Consider the following 27,985-nt stretch of genomic DNA (forward strand, 5'->3'; position numbering starts at 1 on the left):
GTCACTTCCTTTCTTTGTGGGATTACTCCCATCAGCAGAAAAATATCCCCTGGGGTGGTAGGCAGCCTCCAAAATTACCTCCATTTAGCCCTCTCCTGGTATTTACGCCCTCATTTAATCCCCTGCTCCCCACTGCCATCAGTGCCAGCTAGATTTAGTGACATGTTTCTAGCAAATAGAAAGTGGCAGAGGTGATCGGCTGATGGGCTGTCACTTCCAAGATTAGTTTATAAAAAGACTGTGACTTGTTCTTGACATTCTCTCTCCCTCTCTCCCTTGGAGGGAAGCTGGCTACCTGGCTGTGAGTTGCTCTAAGGAGCAGCCTCTAGCAGTAGCCAGAGAGGGACTGAGTCCTGTCTTAACGGCCAAGAAGAACCCAATCATAGCACACCACGTGAATGGGATGGGAAGCAGATCTCCCCCTGGTCAAACCTGCAGATGAGACCACAGTTCTGGCTAACACCATAGTTGTGACCTCATGAGAGACCTTAAGCCAGAGGCGCCCCACTGAGCCAAATTCAAGATTCTTGCCCCATAGAAACCATGAGCTTATTTCCGAATTCATTTTATTTCATTTTCAAACTCAAAATCAGGAAGATGCAGACTGAAACCATGAACTCTCAATTTAATAAGATTTGTAAAAAATTACAGTTGGTGACAATCTGAACAATGGGTACATTTATATGTTGCTAACTGGAGAGTATATTGTTATAACATTTTGGAAAATAATTTGACTTTATGGGCAGCCCGGGTGGCTCAGCAGTTTAGCGCCACCTTCAGCCCAGGGTGTGGTCCTGGAGACCCGGGATGCAGACCCGGGATCGAGTCCCGCGTCGGCTCCCTGCATGGAGCCTGCTTCTCCCTCTGCCTGTGTCTCTGCCTGTCTCTCTCTCTCTCTCTGTCTCTCATGAATACATTTTTTAAAAATTTTAAAAAAGAAAAAAAAGAATTTGACTTTATTTAGAGAAGGTGATGATGTGTATTTTCTATGACTCAGCAATTTCAACCTGGTATACTTTCCAGAGAAACTCATGCTCATGATGCACAAGAGAATTAGCTGTAATAGTAAAAATCTGGAAACAGTTCAGATGTCCCTCAATAATAGATTCCAAAGTAGGTAGATACGTTGTGTCATAGTCACAGTACATATAAGGTAAAATGAATGAATTACAGCTATAACCACATGAATGAAAGTCAAGAACAATACTGTATGAAACAAAACTAGCTGCAGAAGAAAACTCACTGTAGATTCAACTTATGTTAAAGTCAAAAACATGCAAAACTAAACAATATATTGTGTAGAGCAGAGCTGTCCACTGGAACTCTGAAATAATGCAAATATTCTGTAACCAGTATAGTGACCACTAGACGTGTAGCTATGAAGCACTTAAAATATGGCTAACATGACTGAGGAACTGAATATTAATTTAATTTTAATTTTAACTTAAATTGTTACCTGCGGCTAGTGACAACCATATTGCACACCCAGTTTATAAAGAGAACCCATGGAATACTAAATACAAAATTTAGGGATCCACTACCCACTACCTCACTATTTTTGTTGTATTGAATATTTAGTCCATATAAAAGAATATTTATAGTACGGTGTATGTACAGTTTAAAGAATAACAATACAAGGATGCCCACTTAAGAAAAAGAATATTGTTACTTTTATTTTTTAAATTTTATTTATTTATTTTTTAATATTTTTATTGTTTTTTAAAATATTTTTTATTTTTTTATTGTTACTTTTAAAATCCCCTTTGTACCCCTCCCTGATTCTCTCCTTTTCTCTTTCCCTAGAAATAACCAATATTCTAATTTTTGTATTTATTTATTTATTTTTAAAGATTTTATTTATTTATTCATGAGAGATACAGAGAGAGAGAGGCAGAGACACAGGCAGAGGGAGCAGCAGGCTCCATGCAGGGAACTGGACCTGGGACTTGATCCCAGGTCTCCAAGATCACTCTTTGGACTGAAGGTGTGCTAAACTGCTGAGCCACCGGGGCTGCCCTGTAGTTTTCTTATATTATCTTTTTCTGGTTTTGGTTTTAGGGTAATGCTAGCCTCATAAAATGATTTAGGAAATATTTCTTCTGTTTATACCTTCTGAAAGAGATGGTGGAGAATTGGTATAATTTAATTGGTATAAATTTAATTCCTTAAGTGTTTGGTAGAATTCACCAGTGAACCCATTTGGGTCTAGTGCTTTCTATTTTGGAAGGTTATTCATTATAGATTTAAATTTCTTTAATAAATATAGGTCTATTCAGATGGTCTATTTCTTCTTGTGTGAGGTTTTTTTTTTTTTTGTCAGATTGTGTCTTTTAAGGAATTGATCCATTTCATCTAGTTTATCAAATTTGTTGGCATCGAGTTTTTCAGAATATTCCTTTATTTTAATGTCTATGGGATCAGTAATGATGTCCTCTCTTCCCATTTTTTAAAAGATTTTATTTATTTATTTATGGGAGGCACAGAGAGAGAGAGAGAGGCAGAGACACAGGCAGAGGGAGAAGCAGGCTCCATGCAGGGAGCCCAATGCAGGACTTGATTTCAGGACCCCCAGGATCAGGCCCTGAGCCAAAGGCAGATGCTCAACCACTGAGCCACCCAGGCGTCCCCCCTCTTTGCATTTTATTTTTATTTTTTATAAATGTTTTATTTATTCATGAGAAACACACACACACAACGGCAGAGGCACAGGCAGAGGGAGAAGCAGGCTCCATGCAGGGAGCCCGATGTGGGACTCGATCCAGGGGCCTTCAGGATCACACCCTGAGCCAAAGGCAGATGCCCAGCCGCTGAACCACCCAGGCATCCCCCCTCTTTGCATTTTAATATTAATTTGTGTCTTCTTTTCTTCCTGACCTGTTTAGAGGCTTATCAATTTTATTGATCTTTTCAAAGAAACAGTTTTTGGTTTCATTGATTTTTTTTCCATTGATTTTCTATTTTCAATTTCATAGATTTCTGTTCTAATTTTTATAATTTTTCTCTCCTGCTTTTAAGTGAATTTAACAATGTTTCCCTGTGTTTTGTACATTTTTTGGTGATTTGTTTAGGATGTACCTTTTCTGATCTGTTTAAGAAATCCTTCTCTAAGTTGAGGTCTCAAAGATACTCCTTACCTTATCTTCTAAAGGTTTTATACTTTTTGTTTCTCCTATTTAAATCTTCCATTCAGCCAGAACTAATTTTTGTGTATGGTGTGCAGTAGGAATCTAATTTCCATTTTTTCTATGTGAATAACAAGTACTTCCAGCACCATTTATTTAAACTTTTTGTATGGAAAAATCATGTATAGGGCAGCCCCGGGTGGCTCAGTGGTTTGACGTCGCCTTCAGCCCAGAGACTGATCCTGGAGACCCGGGATTGAGTCCCATGTTGGGCTCCCTGCATGGAGCCTGCTTCTCCCTCTGCCTGCATCTGTGCCTCTTTCTCTCTCTGTCTCTCATGAATAAATCAATAAAATCTAAAAATAAATGTATATACAAAGGCAGAATAATAAACTCCATGACAATTATCATTTTATGGGCAATCTTGCTACATTTATATCCCTAGCTACCTTCCCCCACCACCAAAATTATTTTGAATAATTTTATCTATAAACATTTTATTATTTATTTCAAAAAATAAGGTATTTTAGAACATAACTGCAACACCATTATCACACTTAATTATAATTCTTTTTTTATTTTTTTAAAATTATAATTCTTTAATAGCAACTCATTAAATAAATCCAGCATTACCCTGATACCCAAAACCAAAGACATTACAAGAACATAATGCTGCAGACCAATATCCCTCATGAACAGAGACACAAAAATCTTCAATAAAACATTAGCAGACCAAACTCCAGAATTAATAAAACAGATTATCATGACCAAATGGTAGTTCTCCTGAGAATGCAAGACTGGTTCAGTATGAAGAAATCAATTAATAAAATCTGTCATAGAAACAAACTAATAAAAGCTCCATGATGATGTCAATGGGTGTAGAAAAAGCATCTGGTAAAATTCAACCTCTGTCCTTGATAAATAAAAATCTCATGAACTAGGAACAGAAGGACACTCCCCTGGGACGCCTGGATGGCTCAGTGGTTGTGCATCTGCCTTCAGCTCAGAGCGTGATCCCGGAGTCCTGGGGTCAAGTCCCGCATTGGGCTCCCTGCATGGAGCCTGCTTCTCCCTCTGCCTGTGTCTCTGCCTCTTTGTGTCTCTCATGAATAAATAAATAAAAGCTTTAAAAAAAAATTCTGAGGAAGAAAATTTAAAAAGATCTAAACAAAGGAGATATCTTGTGCTTATGGATTGGAAACCTCAATATTGGTAAAATGTCAGGGATTCCTGGGTGGTGCAGCGGTTTAGCGCCTGCCTTTGGCCCAGGGTGTGATCCTGGAGACTCAGGATTGAATCCCACGTCGGGCTCCTGGTGCATGGAGCCTGCTTCTCCCTCTGCCTGTGTCTCTGTCTCTGTCTCTCTCTCTCTCTGTGACTATCATAAATAAATAAATAAATTTAAAAAAATTGGTAAAATGTCAATTCTCCCTAATTGATCTATATATAGGTTTAATACAATCCAATCAAAATCCACCAGGATTTTTTAAATTTATTTTTCATATTTATTTATTTTTTTTAAAGATTTTATTTATTCATGAGAGACACACACAGAGAGAGGCAGAGACACAGGCAGAGGGAGAAGCAGGCTCCATGCAGGGAGCCGGATGTGGGACTCGATCCCAGGTCTCCAGGATCACGCCCTGGGCCGAAGGCAGGCACTAAACCACTGAGCCACCCAGGGATCCCCAGGATTTTTTTTTTAAATAGATTTTGGCAAAAGAAAAAAAATAAAAATAGAAATAAAAAAATAGATCCTGGCAAGTTGATTCTAGTATTTATATAGAAAGGCAGAGGCACCTGGGTGGCTCAGCAGTTGAGCTTCTGCCTTCGGCTGAGGGCGTGGTCTCGGGATCTGGGATGGAGTCCCCACATCGGGCTCCTCGAAGGGAGCCTGCTTTTCTGCCTGTGTGTCTCTGCCTCCCTCTGTGTCTCTCATAAATAAAATCTTAAAAAAAAATAAATAAAAAGGCAAAAGAGCTAGGATAGCCAAAACAATTTCAATGGGGGAAAAACAAGACTTACCATAAAGCTACAGTAATCAAAACTGTGGTTTTGGTGAAAGGACACATACAGATCAATGGAACGTTGTTATATGAAACCAATCCTTTTGAAAAAAGGACTTATTTTATTGCTAAATATATAAACACTTTGTGTTAGAAAAGAACTGCTTCTTTGTATTCTACATCCAATTTCACTGATGAAAAGATGCACATTTTTAACACTTAAACATCTCTGAAATCAGTGTGCATCTGGCCATCAGTGCCCCGTCGTACTTGCACTGGCAGTGGGTTTTCTCTTACTGGTACTTCGGGGCGCCTGGGTGGCTGTCAGTTAAGCACCCAGTTCTTAATTTCAGCTCAGGTCTTGATCTCAGGGTCCTTCTTACTTGTACTTAAGATAATAGTATGCCTTACAATCAATGGTGGTTTACAGCTGGTGAAATTCAGTATATTAGGTCAAGGTTTTTACTTGTTCAAATCAATGTCTTTACTGTTTTCCTGGTTTTTGCATTAGTTACGAGAGAGGTATGTTAAAAACCTGATTATGTAGTTTTCTTTCTCATTACATTTCTGCATTTTTCTTCACATCCTGATCATGCATTCAAATTTAGATGTTTCATCTCCCAGATGAATTGTATCTTTCATCATTTTAGAGTGACTGTCTTGTCCCCCAAGTAATATTTTTCTCTTTAAAGTTTATTTTGTTCAATTGAAATATAGCTATACCAGTGCTTTCCTTTGGCTAATATTTGGCTGGTGTAACTTTTTCAATGTTTTTCCTTTCAACCCTCTGTATTCTTGTGTTTTAGATATGCCTTTTGTAAATTACGTATAGCTGGATATTGTTCTTTAATTCAACATGACAATCTTTAGTATTTAACTGAAATGCCCAGTGCTTTTACCTTTATCATGACTGATACATACAGATTTCTCTTTTACTTTGGGCAATTTGTCCTGCCTGTTTCTTTTCTCTGTTTTCTTTTGGACTAATGAGTGTTTTTATTAGGCATAGAATTCTAGATGTTTTACTATGTACAATGATAGACTTTTTCAACAGAGGACTCTTTCCTCTTTTCCTCAGGTAGTTTGAGCTTGTGGAAAGATCATGTTTTATGTTTATTTGGTATCCAAGTACAATGTTTTGTACAGTTAATTCATAGAAATTGCATTCAATTACTTATGATGGTAGTTGAGTAGTAGGCAAAGAAGTAATGTTTTTCTCCTTTTTGAGATGCAGTTAGAAAGTCTAAGTCCATTTTTGTTTAGTATTTTATAAACTTAATCTAAAGTGTTATTTGCAGAATATTTCTGGAATTTAAAAAAATTGTGGAGGGGGGAGGAAGCATTTTTTTCCAGATGTAATATTAAGTATCTAATTATTGTCAATAGAATATAAAATGCATTTCTTTTTCCCAAAACAAAGTATTGTTTTTTTTAAGTTTTTAAAAAGATTTTTAATTTATTTATTCATAGAGATGCAGAGAGAGAGAGAGATAGAGAGAGGCAGAGACACAGGCAGAGGGAGAAGCAGGCTCCATGCAGAGAGCCTGACGTGGGACTCAATCCCGGAACTCCAGGATCATGCCCTGGGCTGCAGGCGGCGCTAAATCGCTGCGCCACCGGGGCTGCCCCCAAAACAAAGTATTGTTACCATACATAAAGTCCTAAGTTTTCTTTGGTCTTTCATTTAGAGAATGGTACATATTAAGATACCATTTATGAACTTCTAAAAAAGACATCATCTAATCTGTGTTATTTATAAATTTATGTAGTAAATATAAAAACATGGACTTGGGGGCACCTGGCTGTCAGTAGTAGAGCGTGTGACTCTTGATCTCAGGGTTGTGAGTTCCAGCCCCATAATGGGTATAGAGATTACTTAAAAAAAATGGACTGGATCCACACTAAACTCACGATACTGGTTTCCTTTAGGAAGGGAAATTGGACTAGAGATCAGAAAATTATCTGAAGTAAAGATAACAATATTAACATTTATTATTCTGAATGGTGGGTGTACAAGGATTTGATATGGTCAACTTGTGTAGTTTTTTATATATTGTTTTAAAAGTTTGTAAAACTGTGATTTAAAAATAAAGGTTGCCATCTAGTGGGCACATTTAAATAGAACCTTAAAAATCTTTGCTAATAGGTAAAGATAACAACAGAACAAGGCTTTTTAGACACTTCAACACAGATAAGAAGGTACATTCTGGTGGTCAAGACCACAAACTTTTGGAGTTGATCACACCTAGGTCTGAACCCTAATTTTGTTATTTACTGTGTGATTTGGGCAAAATTTCAAACTTTTCTATGCCTCAGTGAATTTGAACCCCAGACATTCATTATGGAGCATCCCTATGAACCAGGTAAGCACTGCTTCAGACTGTGGGTATGTGGAAAAGCACAAAAGAGAATCTCTCTCTAGAGTTTAATAGAGAGGGACTATTATTTTATTTTTTAAAATGGGATTAGCGTCCTTTTATGTATTTATCTAAGCTCTACACCCAACGTGGGGCTTAAAAAAAAACAAAACACCCCAAGATCAAGAGTCACATGCTCTACCTACTGAGCCAGTGAGGTGCCTTAGGACTACCACGATTGGTAGGCTTAAGTCCTAGATCCCTAGTTATTAATGCTCATATCACCTTAGGCAAGTAATAATATCACAAGATCACGATATCTAAATTCCACAAGAGGTGTAACATTATCTTGTTCACTCTTCCTTGAAAGGCTTGACATATAAAAGACCTTTAATAGTATGAATGAATGCTATTACTTCAGTACAGTTTCTGGTGGATTTACTGTCCTTGCTGCCCTCAGTAAATAGTAGATATTAAGGAAATGATATGACTGTTATGTTATATATATATAGGAAACCCTGGATTTGTAAACAATTTAAAAATTTATACACATTTACATATGTTATCAGTTAAAAACTGTATGTACTTATCTAAGGCAGTAAACTGCTGTGTATCTATCCTGTCAATTTTGAGGGAAAGGATCCCAACCATGAAATCATAAAGACTTGATGCCTAATGCCCAATGTTTTCTACAACGAAATTTATACTGAGGGGACAGAGTTACCAGAATCTCTTATAAAAAAAGAAAAGGTTAAAATGGCCTATACCTCCTCCAAATAATTGTCCTTGAAAAGATTCTTGCCAAACTCTCCTTAGCACAGGCTTTTGAAATCTACAACTTTGATGTCAGCATTTCTTTGCTTTGTTTTATAGTAAAAACAAGTACTATTTTAAAAGAAACCTACTTTGTGTAACAAATATAACTGTAATTAGATTTTCATACTTTGACATTACTGTTTCACTGTAATCTGTTGTGACTTTTCCTTTAAATCAAGCCCTTACTCAAATTTCACTCACTTTATATCATTTTTACAGCATCATTTGAGAATCTGAACTGTCATATTTAACTATATAATTATAAGCCATAAATACTTATTTTTATCATTCCTACATCCATATATTTTCACTGGAGAAAAACACATTTAACCAATAGCTGCAATATAATAATTGAATGAACAAATATACAGTTGACCCTTAAGCAACACAGGTTTAAACTGTGCAGGTCCACATATGCATGGATTTTTTTCGATACAGTACAGTATTAGAAGTGAATTTTCGCTTCCTTGTGATTTTAGTATGTTCTCTAGTTTTTTTAAATTTTTATTTATTTATGATAGTCACAGAGAGAGAGAGGCAGAGACATAGGCAGAGGGAGAAGCAGGCTCCATGCACCGGGAGCCCGATGTGGGATTCGATCCCGGGTCTCCAGGATCGCGCCCTGGGCCAAAGGCAGGCGCCAAACTGCTGCGCCACCCAGGGATCCCTGTTCTCTAGTTTTAAGAATCCAGTATATAATATATGGAACATACAAAATAGTATTGATTGTTCTTGGTAAGGCTTCTGGTCAATAGTAGGTTTGTATTAGTTTTTGGAGGAGTCAAAAGTTATGCATGGATTTTTTACTGCATAGGGGGTCAGTGTCCCTAACCCCTGCATTGTTCAAGGGTCAACTGTAGCAAGATTTTCAAAACTCTAATACATGCCATTCATGCTCTATACAACAAAAGGGAATATAATTTATACACTCAAGATTTGTTCATAGGCAATAATTATTTCCATCAGCATATAAATTGAGGGACACCTGCGTGGCTCAGCGGTTGTGTTTGCATTTGGCTCAGGGTGTGATCCTGGAATCCGGGATGGAGTCCTGTCTGCAGGGAGCCTGCTTCTCCCTTGCCTGTGCCCCACTCCCTCTCTCATGAATAAATAAATATCTTTTAAAAAAAATGAAGAGAATGGCTATCAGGAAGCTTGTCCACATATCAAGTGATATATTTTACATTCAGCAAACTTAATTTTATCAAATATCCTTTAATTTCACAGACAACAATATGATACATATTGTGTAAGAAGCGCACAATAATTTTGCAGTACAATTTCAAAGTGTATACAAACTGGAATACAGAGGTTAAACACTGGTGTACTGATGGGCATTCTTGAGCTTTGGATAAACTGTATACAAAACTTGCAATTCAAATATTAGCCAATCTGGAAACTTTCTCATAATATAAAAATGATACTTTGAGATGCAAAATATTTTTTTTTTACTAAACAAACTATATAAACATTTAAAATAATCATTAAAAACTCAACTTTAGAATTTATAAAGATTAGCTATAAAAATATATTGGCAGTCACTTTTCTTAGAAATGTACCATTCACTACATTACAAAATAGACTCTAACATAAAATTGCCTTAATAACCATACTATTTTAGAATCTGATAAACCTTACATTAAATTGATTATAAAATCCTCTTGGAAAACTTTGGTATGCATCTTCAGAAGGTTTTTAAAAAATACTCTAATATCATCTCAAGGGCCTGTAAACATTCCATTCTATTAAAGCACAACAGAATAAGTAATGTATATTGAACTGCATACAGAATATAGAATCAAAAAACAATTTATTATATATTCGTAGAAAATCTCCATTCCCAGAGTAACCAAAAAACAAGCTATTTAAAAGTATCAAACTTTTAAACAGAAGTTCTCTTTCCATTCGGATAAAAAAATGTTACAAAATCACCACACTCCATTCATGTACCTTATATGCCTTTTAGGACAAAGCCTAAAAATAGTGACTCCATGTCTCAAAACCCCTCTCAAGTCCAAAAAACAAACTTTAAAAAAACCATTTAAAAGATTTGACAATAGAACAAGTATACATAATCAGAACACATAATTTATATATTTAGTTATGGTATTAGCTTTTCTTTTATATTTGTAATTTAGAATTTATCGGCAGAAAAAACCGTACACGCGCACACACACACATACACAACTGAAAAAGGTAAATTTTAGGAAACAGTAAGAAATGCAAACCTACAGGGTAAACTGATTTATTTTAAAAATCAATTTACCAAATTTCATCTTATCTGCCATTTTTGGATTCTTGTTATTTAGAAAATTCAAATTGGTGCAAATTCATTTCCTGCTTCTTGCGTAGGTTTAATTTGTACAGTGTTTCCAGTTGTGCCAGTAACTTCCTTGAGGTCATTTTCTACTTTATCTTCTGTCACCAGATCTCTTGCATAAGATATTTGAGTTGCAAAAGCCTAAATAAAAAGCTTCATTTTTGACCTTTTAATTTATAAAACTCCACTAGAAAAAAAAATCCATCTAATTTTAGGCAAGTCTGCAAAAATATTTCTTTCTTAATCAAACACTTTTGTGGGAATAAAGATCCTTCAAAGTTTTTAACTCTTCTATTAGAGTTTTGTTTTGATTTTCCAAGACTGCAACTCGATTTTCCAGGCATTTTACATATTCTTTCTTCTTTCTGCGACATTCTCGAGCAGCTTCTCTAAATATAAGCATTAAAAACCAGTGTTAGAAAAAAAGTTCACATTCTTTAAATGGTAAGTGCACCGCATTAATCCTCCCTGGTCATCCATATCGCCATTGAGCGAAATACATTGATCTTAAGCGTAGAATTCAATCTGATTTGGCAAATGCATATACCTGCATAACCTACACATTTATCAAGACAGAACATCTTTGTTGTCCCAGAAAGATCCCGCATGCCCAGTCCTGGTCAGTCCTTTCCCCCAACAATTACTGTTCTGATTTTTATCACCTATTCCACATCCTCCTGTAACAGAGTCATACAGTATATACTCTTGTGTTTGGTCTCCTTTCACTCATTATATTTTTGAGTTTCATTGATGTTTGTGCAGTGGTTTTTTCCCTTACTGCTGCTGGGTGTATTCCACTGTGACTATCACCACAGTTTATCGATCTATTCTTTGGGGCTGTTTCTAGTTTTAGCTGCTATGCTTATACCTGTCTTTTTGTGAACAGATGTCCCATTTTTCCTGGACAAATATCAAGAAGCAAAATTTATGGGTCCTCTGGTTATCTTCCTTTATTTTTTATATAGGTTTTAATTACAAACAGTGCTTGATACTCAGTTTTGTACATGTCCTCTTAACAATATTTCTATGAAGTCCCATGCATGTATTACATAAATAGAGAAGTAGAAAAGTATTGAGTATTTTTTATACTATGTACTTAATGTAAGTATTACCTGCAACTTATTTTTTTACACACAATTTTAATGATATTTCTATGTTGGTACAGATCTTTGCCATGTGAATATTTCACTGCTAATTCATATTCATTTCCCCAACTACTAGTGAGACTCAACATCTTTTCAAATATTGGTCATTTGGATCTCTCATGTAAACTTGCCTAGTCATACCCTTTTTCTATTCATATCTTTTCCTGTTTTACAATGAGAAATTACAACCAGGAAAGCCTGGGTGGCTCAGTGGTTGAGCGTCTGCCTTTGGCTCAGGGTGTGATCCTGGGATTGAGTCCCACATCGAGCTCCTACAGGGAGCCTGCTTCTTCCCCATGCCTAGGTCTCTGCCTCTGCGTGCCTCTCATGAATAAAAAAAAAAAAAAAGGAAATTACAACAACCTAAGGACTCTCTCTGTGCATTATACATATTAATCCTTTATTAAAAAAAAAAAAAAAAAAAAAAAAAGGGCAGCCCAGGTGGCTCAGGGGTTTAGTGCTGCCTTCAGCCCAGGGCCTGATCCTGGAGATCCGGGATCGAGTCCCATCGTCAGGCTCTCTGCATGGAGCCTGCTTCTCCCTCTGCCTGTGTTTCTGCCTCTCTCTGTCTCTCATGAATAAATTAAATCTTAAAAAAAAAAAGATTATCTGAGAGAGAGACACAGAGAACACATGCACATGGTGGGAAGGAGCAGAGGGAGAAGGAGTCCTAAGCAGACTCCAAGCTGAGCTTGGAGCCCAAAATGGGGCTTGGTCTCACCACCTTGAGATTTAGGACCTGAGCTGAAACCCAAGAGTCGGACAGTTAATCAACTGCCCAAGTGCCCCTCTTTATCTGTTCTTTTTTTTAAGATTTATTTATTTATTTACTCATTCATTCAGAGAGAGAGACAGACAGACAGACACACAGGCAGAGGGAGAAGCAGGCTCCATGCAGAAGCTCAACATGATCTAGGATCAAGCCCCGGGCCGAAGGTGGCGCTAAACCGCTGAGCCACCCGAGCTGCCCATCTTTATCTGTTTTTATATTATTTTCTACTCTACCATTTGACTTCTCAGATTTTTAAAATTTTTATATCTTATACCATAAATGTCTTTTTCTTGGCTTAAGTTAAAATTCCCTGCACTGTATATTCTTCTTTTAATTTTAAAGATTCTATAGCTTAATTTTTCACAATGAAATCTTTACCTGGAATTACTTTTGTATGTGATATAAAATAATGAGTCCAATTTAATTTTCTTTCACATGTGGAGCTGTCAGTTAACATTTATTAAATAAACCGTCCCTTAGAAGTATACTAACACAAAAAGCTATTTTTGGGCTTTACCCTGTTTGCTAATGTTACTGTCTGCCCCTTTGCTAATACCAAGTTTTGGGGTTGTTTTTTCCACCCGGGCACCCCACTGATACCAAGTTTTGATTACCGTGGTATTAGAGAGTATGTTTCAATGCTTAACATGACAAGTAAGCTCTTTCTGTTCTTAACCATTCTTGAGTATTTTTTTCTTTCATGTAAACTTTTATTTTGTCTAATTCCACGGAGATCTACAGAGATTCTAACTTGAATCACAAGTTTCTTTCTTTTTTTTTTTTAAAGATTTATTTATTTATTCATGATAGACATAGAGAGAAAGAGAGAGGCAGAGACACAGGCAGAGGGAGAAGCAGGCTCCATGCTGGGAGCCGGATGCGGGACTCGATCCCGGGACTCCAGGATCGCACCCTGGGCCAAAGGCAGGCGCCAAACCACTGAGCCACCCAGGGATCCCCCACAACAAGTTTCTATGTGAATTTTGGAAGAACTGATATTTTATATTAATGGCCCTCATCGAAGAACACCGGTATTTTCTATATATTTCGATACTGTTTTAGTTCTCAATAAGATCTTTAAAATGTGGATCCTATGTCTTTCCTATTGAATTTGCTAAGTATTTTATGATATGTTACTAATGTGAATATTACTTCCCATTGTATTTTCAAGATGGTAATTCATAGAAAAATAACTTATTGCTGAATTCCTTATAAAGCACGGTAGTTTAAAATTTTTTTTATTATGGAATAGTATACACACACAAGACTGTAGTATAGTTATAAGTTATGAAGCATATCTGCAAAATTATAAAATGAACACATGTAAACCCAACACCCAATTGAATAAGTAAATAATCAATATTGCTGAAAAGAACCCTCTGTGCATTTTCCTGATTCCATCCCTCTGCCTTTTGCCCAAAAGCAATTATTAGCTTCAATTTTTTATTTATATTCATAGTTTTAGTAATAAAGGCCTCTAAATTACATATAATTTAGTGTGCTTATTTTCTAAAATTACAACCTGTTTTCATTCAACTTTATTTTTCTAATATTTATTCATGTTACAGTGATCATTCACTCAGTTGATACAAATGAACACTCTTTCATTGTATAAATACAAGTACAATGTATGTATCCATTCTGTTACTGATGAATACTTAGGTGGTTTCCTAATTTTTGCTGTGTGAACATTCTTATGCATACTTCCTGCAATAGTCTGTCTTAGGCACATACACAGAGTAACAGCTGAGTCAAGAAGCACATCCAGATCAACTACACAAGATAAGGCCAATTAATTTCAAAGCAGCCATACCAATTTTCACTCCTGTAAGCAGTCTTTGAGTTTCACTGTTCCAAAACCTTGCCAATTCCTGGTTAGACTTTAAGATTTTTGCTAATTGGGTGGGGATAAATGGTATCTGAGTATGTGGTATTTATTTGCATTTCTTTGATTACTGATAAGGGCAAGCAATTTTTCATAAGATTATTAACCACCTGTGTTTTCTGAGAAATGCCTATTTATCTTCTGTTGGGTTGTACTTATTAATTTTGAAGATATTTGTATTTTTTCAAACACATTTTTTGGGGTTAGACATGCTGCCTGTATCCTTTATAGGCTTGAAGCTTGTATTTTCACTCTATTTTGATGAAAAGAAATTATTAATGAAGATTCATTAATCTTTTATGTTAAAGTTTGTGTGTGGGAGGGGGTGTGAGTTGTTTTAAGGTATTTTTTCCTATTCCTGAAGCCAAAAAATTACATATTCTCACCACAAAATTTCAAAATGTCACCTTTCACATTTGTGTTTTTATCCATCTGCAGTGATCTTTGTGTATGGTGTGAGAAAAGAAATCCAGTATTTTTTTCACATATCAATAATTATCCTGGTACCATTTACTGAAGTGTTCCTCCTTCCCCCAATAATCTATCCTACTGTATTAGGGTTTTATGTGTTCATGGATCTATTTTTGAGCTCTCAATTTCTTTGGTCATTTTGTTTTTTTCCTCAATGCCAGTATCACATTATTTCAGTTATCACAGCTTTAAATAAAACTTGATATCTCCTCACCTTATTCTTGTCTGGAATATTTTGGCTGTTCTTGGCCCTTTACTCTTCTATCAATTTTAGTATCACTTGTCAAGTTCTTCAAACAACCTGTTTGGGTTTTGATTGGAAGTGCACTGAATCTATGGATCAACTGGGGGAAAAATAATCATCTTTATAATACTGAGTTTCTATTATCTATGGACATAGTATTTATTTCTCCATTTATTTAGATCTTCCTTAACGTCTTTCAAAAATCACTGTACAATATTTTTCATAAATGTCTTAGACATCTTTTGTTAGATTTATTCTCAGGTATTTTATTTGCTGATAACATAAATGATATATTTTTAATAATTATTTATTTACCAAACCATTGCTGATGTAAGGAAATATGATTTTTGAAAACGGGCTTTATATTTAGCAGCCTTATAAATTCATTACTTCTAATAATTTTTCTGTAAGTCCATTTTAAAAAATAGGCAATTCTGTATAAAATAGTTTTCTTTCATTTAAATTCTTGTAATTGCCCCCTGCCCTTTTCCTGTTTTACTGAATTGCCAAAGATTTCCAGTACAACGATGAAGAGAACGGTTTCTTTTTCAAGCTTTCATACTTTGTAGATGATTCTACTGGATATTCTAAGCAGATGAATATATATTTGCTACTAATAGCAGTTTTATTTTTCCCAATTTTTATCATTTTTATATGGTCTCTTCATCTTTGATGATTTTCAATGACGTCCTTTTTTTTTTTTCCTTTGAATATAGTAGATAGATTAACTGAAGACTTCTCATATCTCATTCTGTTATCTGCTCTTTCTAGCTCCTGAAAGGTAGTATGGTATTATCTAAGACTTTGGACTCTGAAACATGGACATGTGTGTTTAAATCCTACCTCTACCACTTACTAAATAGTTTAATCTTGGGTGAAAAATTACTTTAGGGGTTGGGTAGTCTGTGATTTTTCAACTTATATTTGTTAGAACTCAACGTATGAGAATTTGTCAAAGTCTGGCTTGAGATCGCTTTCTTCCAAAAAGTTGGGGCACTTTGGACCCAGATCCATTTTTAAATTATAGCTCTTAAACAACACAGGTTTCAACTGTGAGTCTACTTATATGCAGATTTTTTTCAATAAATATAGTACTGTAAATGTATTTTCTCTTCCTTATGATTTTAACATTTTCTTTTCTCTAGTTTATTCTAAGAATACAGTATATAATACACCTAACATACAAAATATGTGTTAACCCACCGTTATCAGTAAGGATTCTGGTCAACAGTAGACTAAGTTTTTGGGGAGTCAAAAGTTATACATGGATTTTCAACTGAGGAGAGGTCAGCACCCTAACCGTTGTTGTTCAAAGGTCAATTTTATAACTCTCAGTTTTGGATAAAGCACTTCTTGTGTGTTGAGTTCAGGAAAAAGAATCTCTGATCCATTTTCCCAGCCTGCACAAACCCCAGGCTTTGTCCCTGGTCCCCACCGATTACCAAAGCTATACCAATCACAAAGATTTGAATTTATCTATAAAGTATATAGGGGCTGCTTCAGTGCTTATTAACCTCATGGTCTTGTGCTTCTGGTTCATCTTTTTTTTTTTTTTTAAAGATTTTATTTATTTATTCATAGAGACACAGCTAGAGAGAGAGAGGCAGAGACACAGGCAGAGGGAGAAGCAGGCACCATGCAGGGAGCCTGATGTGGGACTCGATCCCGGGTGTCCAGGACCACACCCTGGGCTGCAGGCAGCGCTAAACTGCTGCGCCACCGGGGCTGCCCTTCTGGTTCATTTCTAACCTCAACAGATAGCTCTTCTAATTATTTAAAGGGGTGGGTTTTTTTTAATATTTTATCAAGCTTTTTTAAAGATTTATTCATTTGACAGAGAGAGAGCACAAGCAGGGGAAGCAGCAGGCAGAGGAAGAGGAAGAGGGAGAAGCAGGCTTCCTGTTCAGCAGGAAGAGGAAACAATTCCTACTCTGGATGTGGGGCTCGATCCTAGGACCCTGGGATCATGACCTAAGCCAAAGGTAGACACTTAACCGACTGAGCCATCCAGGTGCCCCTCATCAAGCTTTTAAAAATATTATATAGCTGAGGTCATACTGTCAGAAAGAGAAGTCTCATTCTAGTTAATTTTTAACAAGTCTTTTCGGTTTCCTAGGTACACAATCATATAGTCAGCAAAAAAATACAATTTTTCTCCTAGTATTTACACATCTTAGTTTCTTGTCTTAGTGCACGCATCTGCTGGAACCTCCAAAATAACATAATCCTGCCATGTTACCAAGTTCATTTACAACGATATCTGCTCTTAATTTTTAGTAACGAAACATTTTATCCTGAAGTAATTAAATGCATCTCTCTGGTCCTCTTATAATAATTTTTATTGCTCTAGAAAATCATCCTTTTATTCTGGTTTTCTAACTTATTGTTGAGGAGCTGAAAATAGAATCCTATTGTAATTTTAAAAACATTTTTTTATCTGTGGATATCTCCCCTTTTTGGTTCCTAATATAATTTACTGGTATCCTTTCTCTCCTTTTTTCCCCTTGAACTCACTGAGAAGGCGACTCATTTTTATTTCTCAAAGAACTGATGGTTTTTCATGGCTGATGTACATATAGCTATGTTTAAAATACATTTAAAATGAAAATAAATGTTTCTAGAGGTTAAATCACTGCTATATATTCATGGGTAAAATTAATTTTTGAGGATCATTTCTGCGTCCATCACTTTTTGTAGGAATTCTTTCCTCTTCTTGCTGTCAATGGCTAGCAGCAAATTATTATTTTCATTTAACTTTTGTCAGCCCAACAAGAACAAAATAAATTGAAAAGCTCTGCTTAACAGTACTATTCAAAAGATACAATATATGAAATAAAGAGATAAACAATGGAATGCTGTGGTCCACTGGAAATGAACTAGACATAATCTAACACTCAGTTTAAAAAAGTATATATAACCTCTCTTCATTTTTTAAAAAGTAAGCTCTATATCCAATACGGGGCTCAAACTCACAACCCCATGATCAAGAGTCATGTGCTCTAACGACTGAGCCAGCCAAGTGTCCCAAACCTCTCTCATTTTTAATATGCACTTCCAGTTAACACCTGGTTATGTCTTGATATTTATAAAAACATTACCCATTCTGGCAATACAATTTTACTACCTACCTGTTTTTCATCAACCTTATTTCTCTTTTCAGTTGGGGGTCATCTGTTTTAGTTGTCTGAGATGTTAGAGTCACAGGGGAAGTCATCACCACAGTTTGTGGTAGTGAAGTAGCTGATGGTGTGGTACGGATCTGATAAGTCTGCATATCTCCTGATGCAGCTGTGTGGTCAAAAGATTGAGTTAATTCGTAAGTGTCTTTGAAAGTACATTGGATGTTTTCTATAGACATTTAAGCATACTTACTTTGTACAACCACTTGGTTGCTGGGCACAAGTATTTGCTGTCCATCAGAGGTCTGTGCATACTGGAGAATTGTTGTACCTTGCTGAGTACTGCCTGAATTTGTCATGGTTAATGTTTGAAGTCCCTGTACTCCATCTGTGCCTGGACTGGCCAGTTGTAAGGCTCCATTTGGGGCAATGGCAACTTTAACCAAAGAGAGAACATAGCTTTTGTAAGGCTATACAATACACTAAATTGCAAAGGATTGGTGAAAAATACCCCTAAACACTATTTATTAAAACAGGTCTGAATGCAGTTCCACTTGATAACTGTTGACTACTTTGAACTATAGGTAAAAGAAATAAAATGGCATTTATCTGTAAAATTTTATAGTTCAGATGCACCAATCTTAAATTTAGTCTCAAACTACAATATAACTGATTAGTCAAAACACATTTTAGGTTCCATGAAGCACCACATGCTAATTGCTAATGCTGTCACATTAATTCTGGTGCAGTAGGAGAGGGTATCAATAGCTAGCTTTTAAAGGAAAAATAAGTAGAAGGAAACATTAACATAGTTTGTAATTTTTATACAAATAAGCTGTAAAAAAAAAAAAACACACAAAAACAAATAAGCTGTAAAGTTGGGCAGCCCCGGTGGTGCAGTGGTTTAGCGCCACCTGCAGCCCAGGGTGTGATCCTGGAGACCCGGGATTGAGTCCCACCATGGGCTCCCTGCATGGAGCCTGCTTCTCCCTCTGCCTGTGTCTCTGCCTCTCTCTTTCTGTGTGTCACTCATGAATAAATAAAATCTTAAAACACACACACACACAAATAAGCTGTAAAGTATTTTTTTGTGTGTGTAAAGTTTTTTTTTTGTGTGTGTGTAAAGTATTTTTGAATAGACTATGCTTATGGAAAAATTTTAATTGGATTAAAGGTTATATAATGAAAACATAAATCTTCATACTGTTTCTGAGCTCTGCTTTCCAGTGGTAACCACTGTTAAAATGTACTAAATGTTACTTACCTAGGTGATATTTTAAAAATGTAATCTATTCAAGTCACTTCCTAGAGAAAAATCACCAGTAAGGTTTGTCATGAGAAAGCCCAGTTATAGATCACATTACTATATGCCCCCCCAAACATTTTTCAATAAATTTCACTTATGTTAATATTTTCCTCTCAAACTTTATTTTATTTTTTAAAAGTATTTATTTATTTATTCATGAGAGATACAGAAAGAGAGAGGCAGAGACACAGGCAGAGGGAGAAGCAGACTCCATGCAGGGAGGCTGACATGGAACTTGATCCCAGGTCTCCAGGATCACACCCCGGGCTGAAGGCAGTGCTAAACTGCTGAGCCACCCAGGCTGCCCTCCTCTCAAACTTTGAAACACTCAAAAGGTCTGATGGAATAGAAAACATTTTAGCATTATGCAATCCCACATAATAAATCCCCTTTAGAATTTAATGCCTCATCTCGGTACACTCTTACAGATTATCATTATGTAACTTTTTGTCCCTCTTTTTACACTCTGGACCAGAAAGCCAAAACACATTTGTCTAGACATGTGTGTTTTAACTGAAAATAATTTTTCTGGAGTTTCTAATTATCCCTCCTCCACTGCCACACAACAAGTATTCCTACATACTTTAATTTACACGACTTTAGAAGTAACGACAGCGTTTAGATGCAGAGATTTGTTTTAAATTTATATTGCAAATATTTTTAATCTCTTCTGCAACCCGCAATATATATACACACATATAAAAATATAAGTATATAAATAAAAAGTAATACTCTCATTCTCTCTCCCTGCTTATTCCACTGGCCACCCCATTACCTCATGGTAACCATTATTTCTGGTGTATATCCTTCCTAATCTTTTCCTATGTTCATATAGACTGATCTATCAATACATATCAAAATATGCGTATCCGTACAACATATTTATAGATGTGTATGTCTTTTGATGTTTTTTTTTTGTCTTTTGATGTTAAATCATGTGTATGTGACAACATAGAATTGTATGTGACAACATGAAATTGTAACATTTTTGTAACATATCTTCCTATTTATTCTTTAAAAAGATTTTATTTATTTGAGAAAGTACACAGGTGCGCATAAGCAGGAAGGAGGGGCAGAGGGAGAAGGAGAGTCCTGGGTTGATCCCAGGACTCCGAGATCATGATCTAAGTCAGATGCTTAATTGACTGAGCCACCCAGGCACCCTCTTCCTACTTTTGTTTAACATGTGTATTCCCCTGGTTGAATATACTCTAAATCTGCACTGATATAGTAGCATTAGCCACAAGTAGCTACTTTAAAGTAACTAAAACAAGATAAAAAATTCGGTTCCTAGTCTTGCCAGCCACGTTTCAAGTGCTCAGTAGTCATACGTGGCTTAGCAGCTACTGTACTGGACAATGCAAACATAAAACATTTTTATCATCAAGGAAGTTCTACTGGGTCATGCTGCCTTACATACTAGTTTGTATTGTACTTTGTTCTCAGTTTCTTTTTTTTTTTTTAAGATTTTATTTATTTATTCATAGAGACACAAAGAAAGAGAGAGAGGCAGAGACACAGGCAGAGGGAGAAGCAGGCTCCATGCAGAGCCTGATGTGGGACTCGATCCAGGGTCTCCAGGATCACCCCCTGGGCTGCAGGTGGCACTAAACTGCTGTGCCACCGGGGCTGCCCATGGTCTCAGTTTCTTATGTGTCCTCACTGAGGTGGTATTTTTTATATATATATTCTTTAAGATTCATTCATTCATTCATTCATTCATTCATTCATGATAGAAATAAGGGGAGAGAGAGGCAGAGACACAGGCAGAGGGAGAAGCAGGCTCCATGCTGGGAGCCTGATGCAGGACTCGATCCCGGGACTCCAGGATCGCACCCTGGGCCAAAGGCAGGCGCTAAACCGCTGAGCCACCCAGGGATCCCCTATATATTCTTTAACTATAATTTATTCATAACAAATTTCACGGAATGCCTACTATGCACCAGGCCCTCTATACTTGGTGTTTACAACTATGAACAAGACAAAGTTCTTTCCCTCAAGGAACTTATCCTTGAGAACAGATCATAAATAAGCTGATCTTTAATTATATATAATCTATAATTAAACTAACATGTTCTTTTTAATAATCATATATAAATGCTATTAAAAATATAAGAAAGTTAACCAAAGACCGTATTTTAAGAAGAGTGGTCTCTGTGAGGAAGTGACATTTAAGCGGAACAGGAGTGAGGATGTAAGTCATGTGAGGCTCTGGGAGAAGAATGTGCCAGGCAGTGGGGATAACAAGCCCAAATATATTGAGGCAGAAACAAATTTCATGTGTTGTAGAAACAGCAAGAATGCCATTCAGTGGCAGATGAGATTGGAGTTGGGTAAGCAAGGCCAGAGCCTGGATGTTAACTTACCCTTGTAGAACTTATTCTAGGTGTGATGGAGCGTCACTGGAGGATCTAGAGGAAAAGTGGTGTGATCTAATTGACATTTTAAATAAACTGCTTTGGCTGCAGTATGGAAAACAATGACAGCATGAACAGAAGCAAAATAACCAATTGAATGTCCACCAGTGTTCAGATGGGACATAGATTTTGTGGCAAGAGTCAACTAGACTCGAAGAACAGGACTTAAGAATGGAGGAGAGGGGCCAGCCCTGGTGGCTCAGCAGTTCGGCGCTGCCTTCAGCCCAGGGCCTGATCCTGGAGACCGGGATCGAGCCCACATCGGGCTCTCTGCGTGGAGCCTGCTTCTCCCTCTGCTTGTGTCTCTGTCCCTCTCTATGTGTTTCTCATGAATAAATAAAATCTTGGAAAAAAAAAAAAAAAAAAAAAGAATGGAGGAGAGGGGGCAGCCTGGGTGGCTCAACAGTTTAGCACCTGCCTTCAGCCCAGGGCATGATCCTGGAGTCTCGGGATCAAGTCCCACGTTGGGCTCGCTGCATGGAGCCTGCTTCTCCCTCTGTCTGTGTCTCTGCCTCTCTCTCTCTCTCTCTTTCATGAATTAAAAAAAAAAAAGAATGGAGGAGAGGGCCATCTGGGTGGCTTAGCAGTTGAGCTTCTGCCTTTGGCTCAGGGCATGATCCTGGGATCCAGGATCGAGTCCCACATCAGGCTCCCTGGGAGGAGTCTGCTTATGTTTCTGCCTCTCTCTGTGTCTTTCATGAATAAATAAATAAATATTTAAAAAAAAAAGAATGGAAAGAGAAATCGTCTACAAATAGATAGCACAAAGAATTCTGTGAGGTGTAAAATTCTAACTTGATTGCGGTAGATGTGTCGAAACTCCAAAGTAAGCATATCACTTACAAGCTATGTGACTTTAGGGACATGATCTAACCTCTCTAAGGCTTTATGAATTTCCTCATAAATTGATAATTGCCTACCTCATAAAGTTGTTGTAAGAAGTAAACACAATCATGCTGAAAAAGTACTTTGCATTGTTTTTGGCACAAAATGCTATTCTTCAATTATCCTCACTATTAAAGCAGGACAGTCTTCTTCATTATGACTATACCCCACTTCTTTATGAAAAAGTTAAATTTTTGTATGCCCATCTTGTAAAAATTTATTCCTATACGTACTGTACTGTCCACTGCTAGTTTGATAGATGGGAGTCGGAACGGACATAGAAGTGACAGCAGAAACGCCAGGGTTTTCTCCGTCTCCTTTTCTGCCCCGTGTATCTTCAGAAGATAGATCTTTCAAAATTTTTCTGTGAAAAATAAAACTCTATTAATTGGTAATGAAGACAGATTTATAAAAATAAATTGCTCTATTTTTTTCAATCTCAGGTTAAAAGTACAATAATCTACTAGACATCTATAAACTGTTATGTCAGGGCACCTCATGGCTCAGTCTATTAAGTGGCTGCCTTTGATTCAGATCATGACTTTAGGGTCCTAGGAGTGAGCCCTGCATTGGGCTCCCTGCTCAGTGGGGAGTCCGCTTCTCCCTCTCCCTCTGTGCTCTCTCTCACTCTCAAATAAAAAATAAATAAATAAATAAACTGTTTATTCAGTAGTCTTTTAGTTTAGCACAGACTACTATAATGATGTGTACTGAAGGCTATGCATTAGCATTAGTTATGGCTACCTGAAAAGAAACACTGAATACTCATACAGAGTGCCATTCAATGTACAAGGCCCTTACAGAGGTATGAAATGTCTCATTCCCCTAAAAGAGACATGCCTCCATTGTAAGGTATTTCATTAATTAATAAGAATAGTATTCATTTTCTTTTTTTTTTTTTAAGATTTTATTTATTCATGAGAGACACGCAGAGAGAGAGAGAGAGGCAGAAACACAGACAGAAGGAGAAGCAGGCTCCATGCAGGGAGCCCAGTGTGAAACTCTGGACTCGATCCTTGGGACTCCAGGATCAGGCCCTGGGGCCAAAGGTGGCACTAAATTGCTGAGCCACCGGGCTGCCCTAGTATTCATTTTCTAAATAGTGACCTTCACTTAAAAAAACCAAATTCAAAAAACATTTTAACTAGGTGTTATTCTGTATGTTGGTAAATTGAACACCAATAAAAATTATTTTATTAAAAAAATTTTATTTTTTCAACCAACTTTTATGAGAAGAGAAACCCACCGTTTTTAGAAACAAGAAAATCAGAAATACTATAAAAAAGCCCATAGTATTAGTGATAAATTTTTATTTATGAATGATCTTTTTTTAAAGTAAGCTCTACACCCAATGTGGGGCTCTAACTCACAACCCCGAGATCAAGAGTTGCATGCTACACTGACTGAGCCAGCCAGATGCCTCAATAAAATCCCACAGGTATCCCTCAGACTTGATAAATGGGACTTTGACAGGGATACGGGGATAGATAAAGAGTCCTTGCTGAAAAGAAAGAACTTCCAAAACACAATTGGGGTAGAGGGACATATAAACATTATTTGTTTCTAAAGAAAAACAAAAAAGAATGAAAACAATTTTACTCAAGAATTCTATATTCATTGTAGAAAAATCAGAAAACTGAAACTCTTGTGTGGAAGCCACAAAAACAGTCACAAAGGAGAAAAAAACCCCAAACCCTTAGCATTGAAAAGATCTTTCATTTATCGATGCCAACCTTCCAGCCCAGGCAGGAATTCCCCAACATTCCTAACAGCCTCTATTTCCAGGAATAAGGCATCAACAGCTTCCAAACAGGAAATCATTCAACTACTAAGCCCTTTCTTATTTAGACCCAAAGCTGGTTCCACCTTGTGAAGCTAGAGAAATTTAAGCTTAACGCTCACTCTATATCCATGCCCTACTCTGCAGTATTTGACAATTGCTACAGTTCTTTGAGACCAAGTAATTCCAGTTCCTTCAGCTCTTCTATGATGTGTTGAAAATTGTTCTCCAATATGGTCTCCTTACTCTGGACAATCTTCCCAAAAGAGCTAATACAATTGTAGACTATATTAACAGTTGTCCCATAGAGAGTAAGAGAGGTAGCAGTCCTATAGGACTCTGTGTTAGGCATTTGTACAATGGTCACACTAGTTCCTAAACCTGTTTGTGTATCAGAATTGTTTGGAGAGTTTTACTGAATCCACATTTCCATCTGGTCCCCCTAATGGCTGAGTAATCCCTTTAATGAGATGCCTAAGGAGTCTTACACAGCTAGCCTATCATGAGACTGTGGAATGCTGTGCCAGTTCTTTTTCACTTTTAAGTTATTAAACATTTTGAGCATAAAGAAAAGTACAGAAATTAAAATACCTATGTACCATATACCAAGAATCAATAGATGGTAATACATCCTGCAATCTCAGCGAACTCGTTAATTCTACTTCAGTGCATTATTTAAGATTTCCTATATATGAACCATGTCATCTGCAAATTATTTTATTTCATCCCATCCTTTCCAGTGTGGATGCCTTTTATTTCACTTTCTTGCCTAACTGCCTGAAAACAATGTTAAATAGAAGTCATGAGAGTGGACACCCACAGCCTTGTTGCATTCATTACCTTAGGGAGAAAACATTCAGTCTCCCACCATGATATGCTGCTGGCTACAGGCTTTTGTAGAGGTGCTTTATTAGGCTGAAGAGCTCCCTTCTATCTGTTTCATGAGCATTTTTATCAGTAAATGGTACTCGGTTTATCAAATGCTTTTTCGGTGTCTGTTGAGATGATCTTACCTTTTTTTGTTCTTATTCTATAAATATAATGTATTACATCAATTGATTTTCATATGTTAAGCCAATCTTGCATTCCTGAGATAAAATCCTACCTGATAATCACATATAATGCCTTTTATATGTTGTTGGTTTTCGTTTGCCAAACTCATATTTTGCTAGGGATCTCTGTGTTTACATTCATGAGGAATATTGGGTCTGTAATTTTATTATCTCTTAATTAGTGGGTTGCATCCATGTCTTTTTTATTTATTTATTTATTTATTTTTATTTTTATTTTTTAAATTTTTATTTATTTATGATAGTCACACAGAGAGAGAGAGGCAGAGACACAGGCAGAGGGAGAAGCAGGCTCCATGCACCGGGAGCCTGACGTGGGATTCGATCCTGGGTCTCCAGGATCGCGCCCTGGGCCAAAGGCAGGCGCCAAACCGCTGCGCCACCCAGGGATCCCATGTTTTTTTTTTTTTTTTAAATGATTTTATTTATTCATGAGAGACACACAGAGAGAGGCAGACACATAGGTAGAAGTAGGCTCCCTGTGGGGAGCCCGATGCGGGACTCAATCCCAGGACCCCAAGATCACGCCAGGAGCCAAAGGCAGAGACACTCAACTGCTGAGCCACCCAGGTGTCCCGAATCCATGTCTTCCTAATATAATTAATGATATCACTTGATCTACCACTTATTTGCTTTTTTCTTTCTTTTTTTTTTTTTTTTTTTTTTTTTTAAGACTTTATTTGACAGAGAGAACCAGAGAACACAATGGGGGGGAGTGCAGAGGGGGAAGCAGATTCCCCAATGAGCAGGGAGCCCGACTGGGGGCTTGATCCCAGGACTCTGAGATCATTACCTGAGCCAAAGGCCACGCTTAACCGACTGAGAGACCCAGGTGCCTTGCTTTCTTTTTTTTTTTTTTTTTTGCTTTTTTTTTTGCTTTCTGTTTTTAAAGAGTCTTCTGGGGGTGCCTGCCTGGCTCAGTCAGTAGATCGTGCAACTCTTGAGTTCAGGGTCATGAGTTCAAGCCCCATGTTGGGCACAGAGCTTACTTAAAAAAAATAAAGTCTTCTGTATTCTCTTGGGTTTTTTGAGAATTTTTCAGAACACCATTTTAGGGGTGGCCTGGGTGGCTTGTTGGTTAAATATCTGTCTTCAGCTCAGGTCATGATCCCAGAGTCCTGGTATCGAGCCCCACACTGGGTTGCCTGCTCAGCAGGGAGTCTGCTTCTTTCTTTGCCCCTCACCCTGCTTGTGCTCTCTAATAAACAAATCTTAGGAAAAAAAAAAGAACTCCATTTTAATTTATCATATATCTGACTAAATCTCTTCATATAATTTAGTAATTGCTCTAGAGAGTTATAATACAGATATCTTGTTTACTTAGAAACACTATTTTACCATGTTAAATGAACCTTAGAAAACTTATCACCATATTGAGTCTCTTTTTCTTCCCCTTTATGTTGTAGTTGTCTTACATACTACATCTCCATACACTGAAAGGCCCATCAGACAATGACATCTTCTCTTGTCAACCAAACATAGTTTAAACAATTCAATAGGTGGGGGATTCCCAGGTGGCTCAGTGATTTAGCACCTGCCTTTGGCCCAGGGCATGATCCTGGAGTCCCTGGATCGAATTCCGCATTGGGCTCCATGCATGAAATAAAGCCTGCTTCTCCCTCTACCTCTCTCTCTCTCTCTCTGTTTCTCATGAATAAATAAATAAAATCTTAAAAAAAAAATTCAATAGGCAAATAATTCCTTATACTTGTCCAGATCTTGCTGTTGCTGTTTCTTCATTCCTAACCTTCCAAGTTTCTGTCTTAAGAGCTTTCTTAGCAGTTACTTTAGAGCAGGTCTGCTGTCAATGACTACTCTTAGTTTTCTTTCATCTGAGAATATTTATTTCACCTCTCATTTCTGAGGGTATTTTCATTAGTTACAGAATTCTGGATTAATGATTTTTTCTTTCAACGGTTTTAACATGTATTTCATTTCCTTCTGGCCTCCTTGGTTTTGATGAGAAATCTGTAATGATTCACACTATTTCCTTTTATTTTTAAAAAATTATTTAAAGAGATTTATTTTATTTTATTTTATTTTATTTTATTTATTTATTTATTTATTTATTTATTTATTTATTTATTTGACAAAGTACGCACGCAAAAGAGGGCAGGGGGCAGGCCGAGGGAGAGGGCGCCACCTAGGCATCCCCACACTGTTCCTGTTTTTCTCTGGCTGCTCACAAGAGTGTTCTTTGCCTACAGTTTTCAGAGTTTGATTATGACCTGTTTGGGTAGGAGTTTCTTTGTGTTTATCTACAACTTATG

General features: G+C 36.9%; 1 protein-coding gene across 16 annotated transcripts in view; it reads right to left on the reverse strand.

The window, feature by feature from the left end:
• Positions 1–27,985, reverse strand: part of ATF1 (activating transcription factor 1) — an 87,430-nt gene that overhangs the window by 3,264 nt on the left and 56,181 nt on the right. For 13 of the 16 annotated variants that reach the window (XM_077870056.1, XM_077870064.1, XM_077870063.1 and 10 more), the window contains 3 exons: positions 23,099–23,229; positions 18,511–18,693; positions 18,267–18,426 (listed from right to left, as the gene is read on the reverse strand). In XM_077870056.1, the coding sequence (XP_077726182.1) occupies positions 18,267–18,426; positions 18,511–18,693; positions 23,099–23,229 (474 nt within the window). Of the gene's footprint in view, positions 1–9,496; positions 11,011–15,108; positions 15,239–18,266; positions 18,427–18,510; positions 18,694–23,098; positions 23,230–27,985 lie in introns of those variants that run through there. The other 3 variants (XM_077870065.1, XM_077870066.1, XR_013363772.1) reach the window with 2 other exon arrangements.

The sequence above is a fragment of the Canis aureus genome, chromosome 25, assembly GCF_053574225.1.
Source record: "Canis aureus isolate CA01 chromosome 25, VMU_Caureus_v.1.0, whole genome shotgun sequence".
Classification (NCBI taxonomy): Eukaryota; Metazoa; Chordata; class Mammalia; order Carnivora; family Canidae; genus Canis; species Canis aureus.